This window comes from Scomber japonicus, chromosome 15, assembly GCF_027409825.1.
Source record: "Scomber japonicus isolate fScoJap1 chromosome 15, fScoJap1.pri, whole genome shotgun sequence".
In the NCBI taxonomy this organism is placed as follows: Eukaryota; Metazoa; Chordata; class Actinopteri; order Scombriformes; family Scombridae; genus Scomber; species Scomber japonicus.
Genome location: NC_070592.1, coordinates 13,724,322 through 13,740,930, shown reverse-complemented (window position 1 = coordinate 13,740,930; position 16,609 = coordinate 13,724,322). Strand labels below are relative to the sequence as shown.

General features: G+C 38.3%; 2 protein-coding genes across 2 annotated transcripts; both read right to left on the bottom strand.

The window, feature by feature from the left end:
• Positions 1-1,736: 1,736 nt before the first annotated feature.
• spag1a (sperm associated antigen 1a) lies at positions 1,737-12,047 on the bottom strand. The gene is made up of 8 exons (XM_053334527.1): positions 11,708-12,047; positions 9,691-9,790; positions 9,340-9,492; positions 7,703-7,860; positions 4,588-4,729; positions 2,836-2,962; positions 2,352-2,489; positions 1,737-1,816 (listed from the first exon to the last, which is right to left on the bottom strand). Exons 1-8 carry the CDS (start codon positions 12,045-12,047, stop codon positions 1,811-1,813), a joined length of 1,164 nt encoding a protein of 387 aa, XP_053190502.1. The 3' UTR covers positions 1,737-1,810.
• A 1,338-nt stretch (positions 12,048-13,385) lies between these two features.
• On the bottom strand, positions 13,386-15,052 carry polr2k (RNA polymerase II, I and III subunit K). Its single transcript, XM_053334508.1, has 4 exons — positions 14,974-15,052; positions 14,716-14,784; positions 13,919-14,011; positions 13,386-13,630 (listed from the first exon to the last, which is right to left on the bottom strand). Exons 2-4 carry the CDS (start codon positions 14,774-14,776, stop codon positions 13,608-13,610), a joined length of 177 nt encoding a protein of 58 aa, XP_053190483.1. The 5' UTR covers positions 14,777-14,784; positions 14,974-15,052; the 3' UTR covers positions 13,386-13,607.
• Positions 15,053-16,609: the final 1,557 nt, after the last annotated feature.

The window sequence follows — 16,609 nt, the reverse complement described above, 5'->3', positions numbered from 1 at the left end:
AAATCTATCTTCGTTTGTAGGTTTGCAGATTTTTGCCTTTTCATTAGAATTTAGTTGCTGCTGAGTTCAGGAAGGAGATCCAGGCTGAGAGTGGGCGGACTGAGATAAAAGCTAGTTGACATGGATAGGACCGTAATAGGGCGGCACAGTGGTGCAGTAGTTTAAACACTATCGCCTCACAGCAATAGTGTCCTGGGTTTGAACCCACTGGCCAGCTGGGGTCTTCTCTGTGTCTGTGTCTCTTCCTCCCGCAGGCCAAAAACATGCAGGTTAGATTAACTGGTGACTGTAAAGTACCAGTAGGTGTGAATGGTTTACTGTCTTTATATGTGAGCCTTGTGATTGACTGGTAACCTGTCCAGGGTCTCATCCAATGTCAGCTGGGATTCTGGTAAAGAAAATAGATGGATGGACCTTAATTGACTTTATTTAATCTAATTTTCTGATATTCCACTACATAATAAGACATGTTCATTAAACCTTCCACATGTGGGAGAACAAGCAGGTTGAACCTTGTAAAGTTTATTTGCCATAGATAAATTTTTAAAGTGAAGGTTCCCGACCTCAGCATCCTAAATCATTTTTGTTAAAAATAAAAGATTAGCGTTGCCAGGCTGTGTCTTAATACTCAATACATTTGGATTTCCTCTAAAAGAAGCTGTGATGAGTTTCTTACTGCAGCTGGAAAAGAGCAGAGATGTGGTTAGTAGTCATAATGGATGCATTAAGAGTGTGATAGCATTGATCAGAAACCTATCAAACTTATATTCTGTACACTTATACACACACAAAAACACACATAGTCATCTTGGTTACATTCAGTAGTTGAACCTGAGACTTCCAGCAAGTCTTACAGTACATGATAACGTAACCTGTAACTCTTAATTTCAGCAGCAGGATATTTTACTTGATCTTATAATTATCGACTTTAACTATGAGCTCGGTGTTTTGTGGTAAATCACTATCGTATAATCTAAAATTTAAGGTCGGATACAAAACCTGACTAAAGTCAAGAGGATAGCTCTTCTTCAAGCTCCTGGATCTCGACTAAAACAGCAGGATTGTCATGAATTAGCTGCAGAGATCTGTCCTAAAGCAGTAACCAACTCTACAGATGACAGGTTTAGAGTAAGCTGTTCGCCTCTCTTTTTGAATTCGTAGCAGCTGTGGTGATGACACATGTAAACAATGACAAACCACGGACACATAAGGATCTTTGTGGGCCTTTCTTATCCATTTATACATAACCTGCATCTCAAACAGACACTGCATTCAAATTAAATCAATTTCTTTTACATCATATTGAAAACCAAACACAACATGTTTAAAACAAATTTAAATAAAACTTGTTCTTGGCGTATTTCACCCTAACAGTGGTAGAAATCTCAATAAGGCACACATAATACACTCTCTCTTCCCCAACATCACTTTCCCATATAACAGCGCTGTGTGACCTGTCACATGAAATTCTATGTACATGTACATTACGTCATAATGTGAATGGTTTATAGTGCAAGCAAGTCACAAGGTCCTTGACATTAGCCTTTTTAAAATAAAGCTGCCCATTATGTTTGTGTTATGTCATGTACTTATGGTGCGGTTTGCACACTTTGCAGATGGTGCAGAGCTGAAAAGCTGCTTGTCCAAGGAGGAGGAGGAGGAGGAGGAGGGCCTCTTGGTCTTGGCTGTACTGGTCTTACTTACTGCAGTTGATGGCTTTAGAAGTCCTTTTCCTCCAGAACTGCTGCAGTACGGCGTTTGTCCACACCTGTGTCATTCCTCCGCATCCACGTTGGTCCACAAAGAACCATCAAACCTGAAGGAAAATGAACAGTTTTTGTTCTTGTTGAATTATTTAGAGTGAATTACAATGACATAAATATGTAGAAGCATGGTAGAGGTTTCTGGCACGACTTCTCTTTCTTCCAAGTTGCATGGAGAAGGGAAAAACAAGGCTAAAAATGTCAAAGCTCCAGCAACACTTGTAGAATACAGAACAACTTTATTGTTAGACCAATGGTTAATGGACCAAATATGGTGTCACCCATGTCCGTTTTATTGGATACCCCTCTTGCCTCCCTGTCTGTCTGGAATCATGATTGGCCTGAAGTCACATGACAATATACCCAGCCCATCTCAGATACATGTCTGGATGTCTGATTGGTTATTTTTTATATATTTTTTTACCTTCTTGAATTGTTTTCTCCTTTTTAACTACCTTGTTTAATTGCTGGTTGTATGTGTTTTATGATGACCCTGATGAGGGCAACAAACCGAATGACATAAATACATCCAACATGAAAATCAGCCAGAAATAATGCGTGTGTGTGAGTGTGTAAACCATCTCTCACCCTCGGTGTGTGTGCAGTGCTGTCCATCAGGCTCTGTCTAAGCAAGCTCGTCACCACCTCAAGTTCCTGCTCGGCCTCCCGAACATTTGGGTCCAGCTGGAGGACTTCCTGAAGGTCGCTGCTGGCCGACAGGTAATCCTGAGGATGAGGTCATTCACACACACAGCACAGCAGTTAGTAACTTGAATTTTCACGTGTGATCTCTGCACCTGAGCACTTTATGTATTTAGCATTTAGCTGTTTTGTCTTCCTTTTGTCCCTCTTGTCTGTCTAGATTGTTGCATTATGTGACTGTGTTTTTTATTATGAATGTCTTCTTTTATTCACTTGGCTGCAACCAAATTTCCACTGGTGGGATATTAAAGTTTGACCTGATTTGACACGCACACAAAGACTGAAAACTGGAGATGAAAAGAAAGGAGAAATTGCACAGACCATCTCCTAACTACTTGCAGAGAGATGAATGAATGTGTGTGACAGGCACCTGTAAACCCTTATGAGCCAGGGCCCGTCTGTAGAAGGCTTTCTTATTGGTCGGATCCAGCTGCAGCGCAGAGTCACAGTCGTGTTTGGCCTCTTCAAAGCGATTTAGCTTCAGGAGGCAAATAGCTCTGGAAGAGAGTCAAAGAGGGAAACGCATCAGTTCCTGTCAGACCAAACTATCTACATGGTTCATTAATGTTACTCAGAAATAAAAACAATATGGATGGGTGGGTTTGATTTGGGCTGGTATTTGTTAATTAGTATAAGGCAGCCACACTCAGGGCATCTCTCCCTTCTGTCACATCTATATTCTTGCTTTAGGGTTTTACAATCATGATTCCAATGATTTAATCTCTAATTGTTCCACAAAATAAAGCTGTCCCTAGTCTCTGTTTGGGTTAGGGGCCATATAATGAGATCTTTAACAACTACAGGGTGGACAGTGATTCACTTCTCTGTTTCAATCAGATGAAGCCACAAAAACAGATTTAATTAAGGTTCAACTGTTCCGGAGTCGGCTGATTATAATATCTATGGAAAATTGATACTGACTTCTGCCGCAGACACGCAAGATTATATTTGATCTCACAGTGATGACAGATTTAAGACTGGAGTTGACATCTGGATAATCACATAGTGCCCTCTACTGTTTTACATATTATACTGTTCATCAGTTTTAAAAAATAACAGTGACTGTGCTTACATGTGCTCTAGTATCTTGGTTAAGATCTGGTTTTAGGAGTATGCTGGTTAGGCGAGTATATTTGAATAGCACATTTTAACAACAAGGCAACTTAAACTGCATATAAAACATAGGCATAGGAACACAAGGCAATAAAAAAAGAGATTAAAATACAATTCATAAATGTTAAATTTGGAAATACAAAGAAGCTCAAATAGAATAAGACGGATTAAACACGAGAGTAAAAGTTTCGCTGCAGTGTGAGATTATAAATAAGACTCTAATTAGATTTTTAAAAAGGAGGAAAAAACACAGAAAAGCATTAAAGATCTGATGGTTGTAGCAGACCTGCAGTTTTCTGGGGGTTTGTTCCAGATATGTAGTTAAAAAAAAGGTTAGATTTTGTACACCTTATCATGGTTTCAGAAACCTAGATTTGCTACCTGGAGGACTCCAACAGAAACCAGAATACTGTCCCATGCAAACACCTGATCCAGGTTTTTCAGCATTCTTCATTAGTACAGATCACAGCGGATGAGATGATGAGAAATCATGACATGACTGCACACAGAAGATTAAAAACCTAGAATAACTATTTTTTAAGTGTAAACACCATATCCCGAATATGTAAACGCAGTCAATACTCTAAACTCCTAAACTCTGGAACATGTAAAACTCTCTCTATAGCCAGATAAGTGAGACCTGAACAAGTAATATCACTAAAATGTGAAATTAAGAATTGATCATGAAAGGTGAGCAAAAAGTGCCGAAAGTCAGAGGCTTCTTGTTCATTGTTGTTTTTCTCTTTTTGCAATATATGGCGCTGCTTTGTAACTGTGAGAGAGTACTGTTCATGTATGTGGCCATTTGCATGACAAGTTAGTGTTATTAGAATCATTTCTATGATTTAATGCATGAAAAACTGTCACATATCTTACAGTTTTCAAGCTCAAGATAACCTACACAAAACTCATTTTCTGTTACTGTTCATTTTGTGTCAATCAAGGATGATCCAACAGGTGTTAAATCTCACTGTTCTGTGTGGTCATGCTGAGGTTGTTTCATGCAAACCTGTTTGTGTAGACGGCATATTCTTCAGGTTTTAAGCTGAGACATTCACTGTACTTCTCCAGAGCTGCCTGGAATTGGCTTTTCTTGACCAGGTCGTTGCCTTCCTGTTTCAGTAGAGTAAAGCGTGCTTCTTTTCTTCTGGCTGTGGACAGAAAAAACGTAATTTAGCACAACAAAAAAAGAAACAGTGTTATCAGTGTCTGAATTATTAACTAGGCTTCCTGAAAACTTCATATTCTTTCAATGATTCTTCAATCAGTGTCTGTGGAGATTTATGGATATGTGACACACGTCGGCGCAGACTTTATGAAGTGTGTTAGTCCTTTGAAGAAGCCTCTCTCATCACTCCAGCATGCACACTTTTCCAGGAGTGATCGATAAAAATCCATCAGCCTGTCAGCAGCAGTCTGAGCAGGCCAGAGGGGGATGAGTCAACCGCTGCTTACTGAGCGCTCTGCTGTGCTGAGAACACCACTATGTCTAATGACTTGGGGAACACACACACACACACACACACACACACACACACACACCTAAACACATCAACAGAGTCATGAACACACACAAACACCCTCCAAGAGATAATTATGATCTGGCTTTTATCGAATAACCCAAATATTGAAAGAAAGTATGATGAAAACTGACACAATACAGCGTAGCACAAAAACAACAAATCAATCTCTTTCTAATCTTTTCAAAGTTTGTCTGTTTATAGACAATAAAACCCTTACACACTATTAATAAAACCATTAGTTTGTGTGTGATGTAAAATATTTGGAGGAAGAATTGGCTGCGAGCGTCAGTAGAGATTTGTTTTATTTCAACATTAACAGCAGCTCAACCTAAGTGCAGCGCTGATCTGTGGCTATTTAAAGCACAATGCTCTCTCACGTTAGCTTCATGCAGGAGATTAATCAACCATTAATCTTTTTTTTTTATGTTTCTTGCATAATTCAGAGGGAATAAAAAAAAAACAAAGAGCTTAAATGTGTTGCTAATAATTGGACTTTGCCTGAGGACATCAGGGCTGCAAACTGCAAACATTTGTATGCTGTTTTTTATTGTAAGGGACTTTGTAAATGTGTTTTTAAAAGTGCTATAATACATGCCCAGTAAGCACATTTTCTAAATTATTTGAATTTCAATGTCAAAAATATTCTCGAAACTTCAGAAAAAAATGTGTAGTTTATAAACCACATTGGCTTTGTTGTGATTTAAAGGACGAGTGTGCAACATTTAAAGGTATCTATTGACAGAAATGGAATATCATATACATAAGCATGTTTTAATAAGTGTGTAATCACAATTTTATTGTAATATTTTTCTTGTGTTGCGGCCACCATAGGTTCTCCTACACTCTTGAAAGAAGAGGGGTGGGGGAGTATTCAGCTAGTTGCAATCTCCAACCTCACTATTAGATGCCACTAAATCTTACAGACTGCACCTTTAATCCTAAATGACTGCAACTGTTTTAACCCTTTCATACATGAATTATGAGGTGTATGCCATCAAAATCCTTTCATACATAAGAAAACTGTTTTTGAATAGCTGTCCACTGCAGTGACCACTATGCGTGAAAGGGTTAAATCTGTATGTTTTGGATAATCAATTAAATAAATCCATTAATTCATCCAAATAGGGAACATATCAAATACACAGGAAGTGAAAATATCATTAATCTTTGTTCCAGGATTCATTTTGTATTTAGTAAACGTCTGTGACTGCTCCGCTTTGGGCATAGTCTACCAACAACGGCTCCTCCAGGGATGTTGATCCTGGGCCAGTTTCTCCAGCTGACCCCATGTATGTCCAGTTCTTTTCATGTTCGCCTCCAGGTCACGGCACCAGGTGTTTGGTTTTTTTTTTTGGACTGCCTCTTTTCCTTTTCCCTTGTGGATTCCAAAAGAGGTCTTATGAGCTGGATGCAGGCTTGCAAAGTGTGTGACCAATCCATCTCCAGCATCTTTAGAGGATATCTTCGTCTGCAGCCTGTTGGGTGAATGTCTGGTCCAAGTCTCTGCTCCATACAACAAAACAGGTTTCACAGTGGTACTGAAGAACCCGATCTTGGTGTTGGTGGCTTACGTCATTTTGTGAGTAAGCTGTGTTATAATGATTTGTGTTATTTCCACTTTTCCAGAGTGACTTTCAGCATCCCCCCAGAGAACAGAAATGACCTCAATGTATTTGAGCTGTCAGTTATATGTACACAAAGAAAGGAGAGAGTGGTGATGAAAGAATGCTAATTATAACTGTAACAGCAAGAGTTTCCACCTGAACAACACCAGCAACACAACGACGCAGACTGTGACTGCACTGATTTACAGTCCGGTAGAAATTGGTCACTTCTTAACCCAACTGTGTGCTTATAAATTTAAAAAAACATTAAATGCTACATATTTTCAGTAGTAAAATAGGATTTTAATAATAAAAATTAGGCTTTGGCTCTTGTATTTATCACATAGCGCTAAACACTGATAGTGACTTGAATAATTTCCCATCTGTTACCCCAGCAACAGCCGTGTACTACTCTGAGATTAGTGCTGTTCTGTCTTTGTGCTGCAACCATTAGTGTATATATGTGTTCTTCATCTGATAGAGATTTAAAGCCTGTGTACAGTCATTGTATGTGGTGCATACAAATAAAGGAATTTATTTAGAAGTGTGTGTATGTTTGTTTTTATGACTGTTTACCAGATGCATTTAATACATCTGAATATGTGACACATGAAGAGGCTTCTAGTCTGAGCAGGAAACCTGACCTGGATTGTTCCATTACAGCAGCGTTACAGTCTGTGGATCGCCTTCCTCTCTGCATTATTGATGGTCCTCCCACACACACACACACACACACACACACACACACACAGTCACTATCTATCAGCAGGAGCACCTTCACTTCACCACTGCTCAGCACTCACACACAGATTCTCTCATTGACCGACTTCTGCTGCTGTTTCACAATTCAAGGGTTTCGTTTCACATTTTACTACCCACAATTCATCAGGCAGTATTTGAAAATAGGTGCTACATTTCTTTGCGTCAGAGCAGTAATATCTCGTCCATGTGAGCTATTTAACTGCCCACACAGCTAAGAGGAAGTGATGTTACTGACCTTCCTCCTGCACAGCCCTGGCAGCTCGGGCCTGGGCCACCTCGGCGCTGACCGGCTTGTCTCTGTGTTGCTGCTGGACAGACAGCGGCACCGTGGGAATCCCTGGAAGCTTCTCTCTCCACTCAGGCCCGTCCTGCTCAATCAGCATCTTGGTGATCCTGGTAGAAAGATGAACAGAGGAGCGTGAAAATGACAAAGAATTTGTAAGTTTAGTGTTTGTATTAGTTATATCAATGCTGAGATCACTGCAAGATTTGCAGCTCCACTTTGCCTGTTGCTAGGAGGAGATTAAATCTGAGAGCCCAATGTTACATTTACATATAACATTTACATATAAGTGTACAGCAGGTTACATTTTTGGAGTATGTCCATCTTGTCGCCAATTTACAATAATCATATTTCTATTTCCCCACAAATATATATCTAATATTTCACCTGTGACATTTGTATTCGGAGCCAAAACACAAGAACCTGTATTAAATCACACATAAGAAATAATTCAGTGTCTATTCTTACATGTTTGATGCTACATAGGTGTTTTAAATTATTAGTTAGTCTTCTTTACAGGTTGAATTTTGGCTATACATGTATCAAATATATGTATGTAGATATAATAATCATAAAGGTACAGGTCAAGTCAAGCAGATATCAATGACTCTTTTTCACAGCAGACATTTTTAAGTAGGAAAAGTACAGAAAAAATGTAAACTATTTCAAGATGGTGAGAAACAGATCCAGTTCTCTCTTCATTAAGATCAATGGGCAGCGTCATTCTGAAGTCATATTTTGACGTCCAAGTTTTGAATAATTTACTGTTGGTTCAAAAGAAAAAGAAGAAGAAGTACTTTATTGATCCCTGTGGGAAAATTGATGCTTTGCATTTGACCCATCCTATACTCACATAAACACACACGCTGCATCCCAGTTCTTTTGCTGGTGCCTTGGTCAGGGGTACTGACTGGAGTATTAACACCATTATACATGTGTTTGATGGTGGGAGGAAACCAGAGCACCTGGCAGAAACCCACGCAAACACAAGGAGAATGTGCAAACTCCACATAGAAAGGACCTGAGATGGCCTTCATACTGTGAGGCAACACTGAGCCGCCCAAGATTATTAAGTATGTTGATTTCTTAAATACCAACAAAACCAGAATACCATTATTAGTGTATAGTGCTACATACTATAAACAGTTAATATGTACCAAGAAATTGGGACACTCTCTTCTTGCTCTCTCCATGGTGCTGAATGTGTTACCTAAACCACAATCGGTAATCATGTTTCTTCCATTTTCTTGTCTGTGGTTTTCTAACGTGACCCGTCATCCTAACCAAACACAAGAACAGCTGATTCCACGAGGAGCCAATCATGGAAATCTGCTTCTTCAAGTGTTTGGCTGGATGAAAATGTGCATACTCTAAGATCTTGATTGTACATGATTGATAAACATGATTGATAAACCCTAGTATATATTTCTACAATTATTCAATTGTTGTTTAATTATTTAGATTCAATAAAATGCTGAAATAAGCAGATATAAAAGTGAACTCTGACAGTGAAACTTCTTTTTAGCTCTTCCACTTTCTAGAAGTTATAGCAGCCACACTAAGCAGCTTGGTTTCAGTTTCCAGCTGACCTGTGGACGCTGTCGTGTGCTGCCTGAACCCCAGTGTCTATCTGCAGGACTGTCTTATAATCCACGTAGGCCTTCCTGTAGCGCTCCAGTGACTCATAGGCCATGGCTCTACGCAGCAGGGGCTTCAAGGAGTACGGCTGCAGCTCCAAAGCCCTAAGAGGATCAGAGAGACACAAGGACAGAGGATCAAGCCTTTTTACACCTGCACACCGTGTCTCAGATGTAACCGGGCTGATCTGTGGCTGTCCATTCATAAACATGTGACATGAAACAAGCACGGAAATACATTCCTCACAACTTTCTTCCGGGACAATGAAACAGAAACAAACAGAGATGAGGCTGCTGACGTACTTGGTGCAGTCCTGTATGCAGTCTGCGCTGCTTCCATCCTTCAGGTAACAGGCAGCTCTGTTGGAGTAGAGAATACACAGATCTTCTGGACTGTCAATACCTGCAGGGGGAAAAACCAGGACACTCCAGTCAACTTTAATTACATTCTATGGGTGTAAAGACAGGCTAGTTTTACATGTTAAAAACAGCTTGTTTTTTTACTTTCAACTATTTGAACTCTTTGGCTTTGGGCTTGAGACAAATTCAGATGATATAAGCAGTTCAGTTTAAAGCATTTATTGTAGACTGTCCAGAGGTGCTGACAGGCTGAGTGGTGCTAACAGTCCCTCTGGTAGAGTCATTTTCTACTCTATTGTTTCTCCTCTGAGCTTTCAACTGCAGTTTCACAGCCAGTCGGGCCTGTGGTGTTTTACAATATTAAAAAGAGACATCATCATACATTGTTAGCCAGTCAGCAGTTTGGTCTAAGATATTAAGTCTAGTCCTGTCTTGTGTCCATTGCAGCAAAAGAAGTGATCACTCCTGCCAGCTATGAGAGTAAAAGTTGGCTGAGTGCTCTTAAAGGTGCAATATGACATTCAATCTTACCTAAAAGCCTCATACACACCAGCACATGACTTCAGTGAACGGTCAGTGAGGTTATCTTGTGCCAACATGCCACTGCATTCACAAATCAATGAAGTCTTCACTACGGTTTATAGATTTTTAAACAGAAAAACTTTTGAGTACCAGCTCTTTACACAGGCAGGTGATGGATTTGAAAATAAGCTACCTGTAAATGAGCATGGGCGTAATACATTCATAACTGACACGGGATACTCTGGATTATGGAGCCAAATGACGCTCTTAAGTATCTGATACCCTTACGAGGGCAAGAGGCTTTCTGTATGTCTCCCATCTGTTGTTGAATCAACATTAGTGTCTCCTTCTCCATCCAATGCTATCTCTGATACTTTTCTTCATCAAAAAACATGATTGCAAGCAATGATTTCTGACTGTAAAGATGATTTCAAAACAGGTACACACACAACATGTATGTATAAAGTATGAGATTAAGTGTGAAGTCAAATCAAAATGCTAGTTTTGACTGTTTGACTCTTTACTAAAGCTGAGACAACTAGTCAGAATACACAGACTATTCCTTTATGTTTGTGGCTAGTCAGTGTTATTTCCAATATAGATATTTTGAAATGTACGTATTTCCAAGGGGATATGAGCGAATGTGCACATTTTCATTCATATGTGGTCAGAAAAAAATCACATATGAATCACCAGATATGATGATGGGAGATTATATTGTAGGGCTGATTTATGAAAGTGATTTACAGCATAATTGTAAATCTCAAAAAACAACTCACTTCTTCTAAATCTTTTATGTTCAATTTTGTATAACTTTAGTATAAATACATGCTCATTTTGATTCATGTGTTCCCACTGGAAATAGGTACATTTTCAAATATCAATGTCCATTTTCTACACATTTCAGGCCCAAACAATGAGAGGATAACACTTACTACCCAGAAAGAAAAAATGTGTAACATAATGATATCTATATAGTGTAGCTATTTTGCTGGTTTTCTTTGTATTCTATGATTGTAAACTGAATGACTGAATAAAACAAACATATTGATTATGTCACTTTGCACTTTTGACGCACATTTGTCACTATTCTCTGACATTTTCTGCAGCAAACCATCTTTTAATTGAGCAAAATTAATTAATAGCAGCCCTACTGTAATCTTTTATCAGCTCTCATGTGGCGTGCAACTGTTGATGACACTGACAGTGTTGATCCAGGCTATTTAAGGGTTCGTGGTGACACTGCACACTGTGTGTCAAGTTTAGCAGTTTAACAGTGAATAATTGCTTTTTTAATATATAACTGAAAGATGTCTGAGGGTAAAATATGTCTTACAACATAAATTTGACAACAGAGGTGTTTCCCCCCTTTGATTAAATACAGTTTAGAAGATGATGGTAACAGTAAAATGAACAACATTGTTTAAATCTTGCCCACCTGCTTCAGCACAGCCATCAATAGCCTGTGAATACTTCTCCAAGGCATCCCCAAACTGCCCATGTTTGAAGAGGTGGTTGCCCTCGTTCTTAAACCGGGCTAGATGAGGAGGAAGGGCCCCAGCAGGGGCGTCCAGATAACTTGTGTCCACTGCAGGGCGGTCCTGATCCTCCTGTCCACCAACAGGACTCCTTTCCTTCTGAGTACCATTAGCCACCCCCTTCCCTGCCGAGGGCTTTTTCATGCTTCCTCCACTCCGGTTCCTCATCCCTGCTGTGGCCTGATCTGGACTAGGCCCCCCTCCTCCGCTGCCCGGGGGTTTCTCCTGTGCGTTCCCCATAGCTGCACTCCCCTCTGCAGTGTGTACGAACTCTTCCTCCCTCCCCCTGCCTCTCCTCTCAGAGATGCAGCTTCATCTCTGCCTGGCTGAGGATTTCTGCAGGACCCGCCCCCTGGATGGGATGTCAGAGACGACGTCACCGAGGGGGGAAGTGCCACAGCGATGCAGTACTGCAGTAGGACAGCTCTGATGGGAGAGCCTCAGTTTAGACTTCACAGCAAAGGGCTCTGGTGGCTCAACTGAGGAGGAAAAGGACGACAGATAATATTAATATAAAAAAATTAATAAAAGAACAAATGTACAGATAGAGATTTATAGTAGCTGAATGCAAACTAAAATACCAAATACTTTTAATTTAATTATTGAATTAATTTCAACTGCTTATTTGATATTTTTAATTTAATCAGAGATTACATACTTTTTGGGGGGATATTGAGGATATTTTTACATATCACTATAAAAGCACTAGTGTGATAAAATTAATGATGGCTGAATTACATCTTCTTGGACTGAACAGAGCAGAGCCATTGTTCATTATTTATTTATATCATTATGTCATAACACACGCGCCTTTCCCACTATGACTGCTGGGGAATTGTCTGTTAGGCAGATTAAGAGAACAATGTTAATAAATAGATTCCGGCTTATTTTTTAAACATTTTATAGTAAAGTCAAAAAATAATTACCCAATAATAAAATGTATCATTAAATGTAGTCTTGTTTATCACTTAGAGGTGTATGTCTTTAGATTGTGCCTTAAAAGCAACTACACTAGTAGATTTGGTAACTTAAGTTTGAGAAAAAATGTACTTTCATTATTATGATTATTATTAATCAATTAGACCAGTTATTGCCAAACTAGGAGCTGAAAATGCCACAAGGGGTTGCTAGTTGAATCTGAAGGATTACAATCTGAATAAGAGGTTCAGAAAGCAGAAAAACACGTTTCTGCTTCACAAAATGACATCATAATTACATATTTTTCAGTAGAATAGTTTTTAAAAAACTTTTTTGAAAAAAAACTGTAAACTGAAAACACCTTTTGTTCCAAGGGGTCACGAGCCAGAGCTTGGGAACCACTGTACTCATTAATTTCCCTTCAACAATGATATAGCATTTAAAAATGATACTAATGATAATGATAATAGTAATTTCTCCAGATTAATAGAGGAATAGGTACAAGAATTGAGAAATTGGGCTTTTTAAAATGTCTTAAATTGTGTATATTACTCAATTCATTAATGTATCATTTAAAGATAATACTGACAGACTTATGATAATATGTATATGAACTCAAGTCAATTAAATCAGAGAATGAAGAAAAAGAAACAGTCAAGATCAGTGAAAAATCATGTTTAATAAACCAAAAGTTTCATCCATCGCTCTTGGGCAAATACACAGTTCTGTTAAATGAACATGAAAATTGTGAGTTTTAACCAGAAGTATGGAATCTGCTGCCAGACCTGGTGGTCAGACATTACGGTGTTATTTATTTACATTGTCATACACTATAAAAATAGCACAAAACAAAAACAATCAAAACTGCTGCTCTTCTGTTCTTCACCGGGCGTCAAAAACAACCACTGGAGTCCATGAGTCAAGGAAAAGAGAAGAAACCCAAAGATATTTAAATTTTTACATCATTTTCAATTATATATAAAAGACAAAATCATTAAATCTTCCATTTGTAGAATCTGAAACCAACAAAGTTTTCTACTAAGTAATCATTTAGCACAACATGAAATAAAAATACCTACTATGATAATGAATATGTACTTTCTTTATACATTAAATACAAATATGTTTCATGCACACGTTTTCCATCAGTCATAAATTTCTCTATCACACCCACAGACACATTTAAAGGATACATCTCTTTGTTCTCTTTTTGTACATGATCCTGTATCCGCACTCTCTGCATCGAATCGGATCACGGGCCTTAATTTCATTTTCAGTGTGACACTCTGTAAATAATGACAGAACAAATATTACAGACTGTGCACAACATAACTCGGTAGTTATTTAATTCATGCTGAAGATTTGTTGGTATTAGTAGCTCATTACTTTATTTGCATAATGGAGAAACAATCAATGAATAAAACATGACTAAAGTATCACTCTTAATCATATATTACATTATGTTACATTTTGCTTATCTAGAAGCTATAATGGCAGATTCACAAATGGTCAAATATAACTTCTATAAACTGCGTGATCGGTATCATATATAGAGCTGCAATATTTAGTTAATTAATAGTTTGGTAGCCTGCCATTAATTTAACCACCAACTATTTTGATAATCAATTAATTTTATGGAGTCATTCTTCAAGAAATAAAAAACTTTGGTTTCTAAGACAGTAACCGTTTTGGACCACAGACGACATTTGAGGACGTCAGCTTGGAAACACTGATCTACATTTTTCACTATTTTATCGACCACACAACTAATCGAATAACCACGAATATACAGTCTGCAAGACACAGTGGGAGAAATTTAACTAATTGTACAAAACATTATGAAAAAATGTATAATACAGTACTCTATCTATCTATCTATCAGCAGGGAGAGTTGGAGCATTAAGTGGGTCTGATAGTATCGTTTCCAACATAAGCAGCTGTAGTTGCTTATGTTAATATTAGTTACAGATAACTAATATGCGTGTTGTACCTCCACATATGTAGATCATGGGCTGCTGCTTGGGTGGCTGTAAATCTTTCTGTGGATCCATGTTTGACCCTAAATGATGAAAGAAGACTCCATGTTAACACCATCCCACCTGCATCGCTACAGTCTGCTAACAGAAACAGCAGCGAGCAGCAGACACTTAGCTGTATTAAAAACAAGTTAAGAGGTCAGAAAACGCAGAATAAACACAGTACATATGAAATATATATAGGGGAAAGATGATAAAACAAGGCACCTTACCGTTTTATTTCGCTTTTAGTTAGATGTTTACCTCTCTTTTCATCTCACACACCGCCTGCGCACATGCGTACAATTTTCTTCTACCACACAGTAACGAGGCCTCTGATTGGTCCTCTTCTTCTTCGTGATTTTTAGTATTTGTCGGTATTAGCGCCATCTACTGGACTTAAACTAAAAATTCCAGTGACAAAATAAAACAATAACATCTTCTTACCAATTGTCCACTCTACTGTGACTGTAACTATTTTCAGGTGTTTTTAACTTTTTACTGCTGCTACAATTATGTTAATCTTCTCAGATACCTTTCTACCACCACCTGGTGGAGGTGGTGGTAGAAAGGAGAATGATGGCCAAGCTGTTATCTCTAATAAATAACGATTCCCACCCCATGAGGGACACTCTGACTGCACTGGAGAGCTCCTTCACAGACTCCTTCACCTGAAGTGTGTGAAGGAGTGATATCGCAGGTCCTTCCTCCCTGCAGCTGTCAGACTGTAAAATCAGCACTGCTCTTAATAAACCTCACACACCCCAGAACTGGACAATTTCCCAAACTGCACTCTTTCAATGTACATGACTGTGCAATATCAGTATTTCAGGTATACTACTAATTTCACTTCATCAGTGCAATAACAATATCAAACATACTCAGGTATATTATCACTGACACCAATATTACTCTTGTACATAGTGTTATTCTTATTTTATTATATTTTTTACTACAATAGTTTTTTTATTGTTTGTATTCTTATTTATTTGTGGGACTAATAATGGAGTATCTTATCATATCTTACTCCAGCAGTATAGTTAATTATCATTACCAAAACTTGACCTGAATCCTACATAAGCAACACTTTAGTATGCTTCCTCTTTGATATGACATTCTTAGCTTCCTTCCTCACACCATAACATTTCTCACCTACTTCCTCATGCTTAAGTGTCCTCTTACTGTACATCTAAAACTATATATTTTTTAGTCGTCCTTACTCCCTTTGGACAGTTACCCTCCCATGGGGAATTATTCCTTTTGAGAAACTCTGCATCTTTCTCAAAGTCTTTTTTTGTTTACAGTCATTCTCCCCACGTTTACCACATGTTGCAGAACATACAAACAAACAATGACCAAACTTCCTACAGCTCTTGCACTGCAAAGATTTGGAAACATATTGCCTCACCCATGCCACTAGGTACATATCCATCCTAACACCCAACACCCAAGACTTTCAAGGCTTTTTATACCTGATACAAGATATAAGATGTATCTTTATTGATCCACCTTGAGAGAAATTAAGATTGAGACAAGCAGTACAGTGGAAAAATCTAAATCTAAATGTGAAATATACACATTGCACTCTTTTTAACCTTCTAACAGCTCCCTTATATGTGTCTGTCCATATATATGAGCTAGATTTGAGCATGAGATATAAATATAAATGTGTAAATTACAACAACCGCTCACCTCAGCTGTTTGACTAATTAGTATCCTTGGTTCATGAGATTACAAACGTGTGCAATGTTCCTGGGGTTTACATAGCAAGTATTTTTTAGTGGGAGTAATGAGTTCCATTACTTTGATTAAATAATTGAAATAGTTACATTACTTGTAAGATAAGATAAGATAAGATAAGATAAGATA

Excerpts from the sequence above, each read along its gene's own strand:
- spag1a (XM_053334527.1), bottom strand. The coding sequence starts at position 12,047 with ATGGGGAACGCACAGGAGAAACCCCCGGGCAGCGGAGGAGGGGGGCCT. Across the intron at positions 9,791-11,707 it reads TGATGGCTGTGCTGAAGCAG|GTATTGACAGTCCAGAAGAT; the intron begins GTGGGCAAGATT and ends TTCCCCCTGCAG. Across the intron at positions 9,493-9,690 it reads TGCATACAGGACTGCACCAA|GGCTTTGGAGCTGCAGCCGT; the intron begins GTACGTCAGCAG and ends TGATCCTCTTAG.
- polr2k (XM_053334508.1), bottom strand. The coding sequence starts at position 14,776 with ATGGATCCACAGAAAGATTTACAGCCACCCAAGCAGCAGCCCATGATC. Across the intron at positions 14,012-14,715 it reads CATGATCTACATATGTGGAG|AGTGTCACACTGAAAATGAA; the intron begins GTACAACACGCA and ends CATTATTTACAG. Across the intron at positions 13,631-13,918 it reads CAAAAAGAGAACAAAGAGAT|TGGTTGTTTTTGACGCCCGG; the intron begins GTATCCTTTAAA and ends CATGGACTCCAG.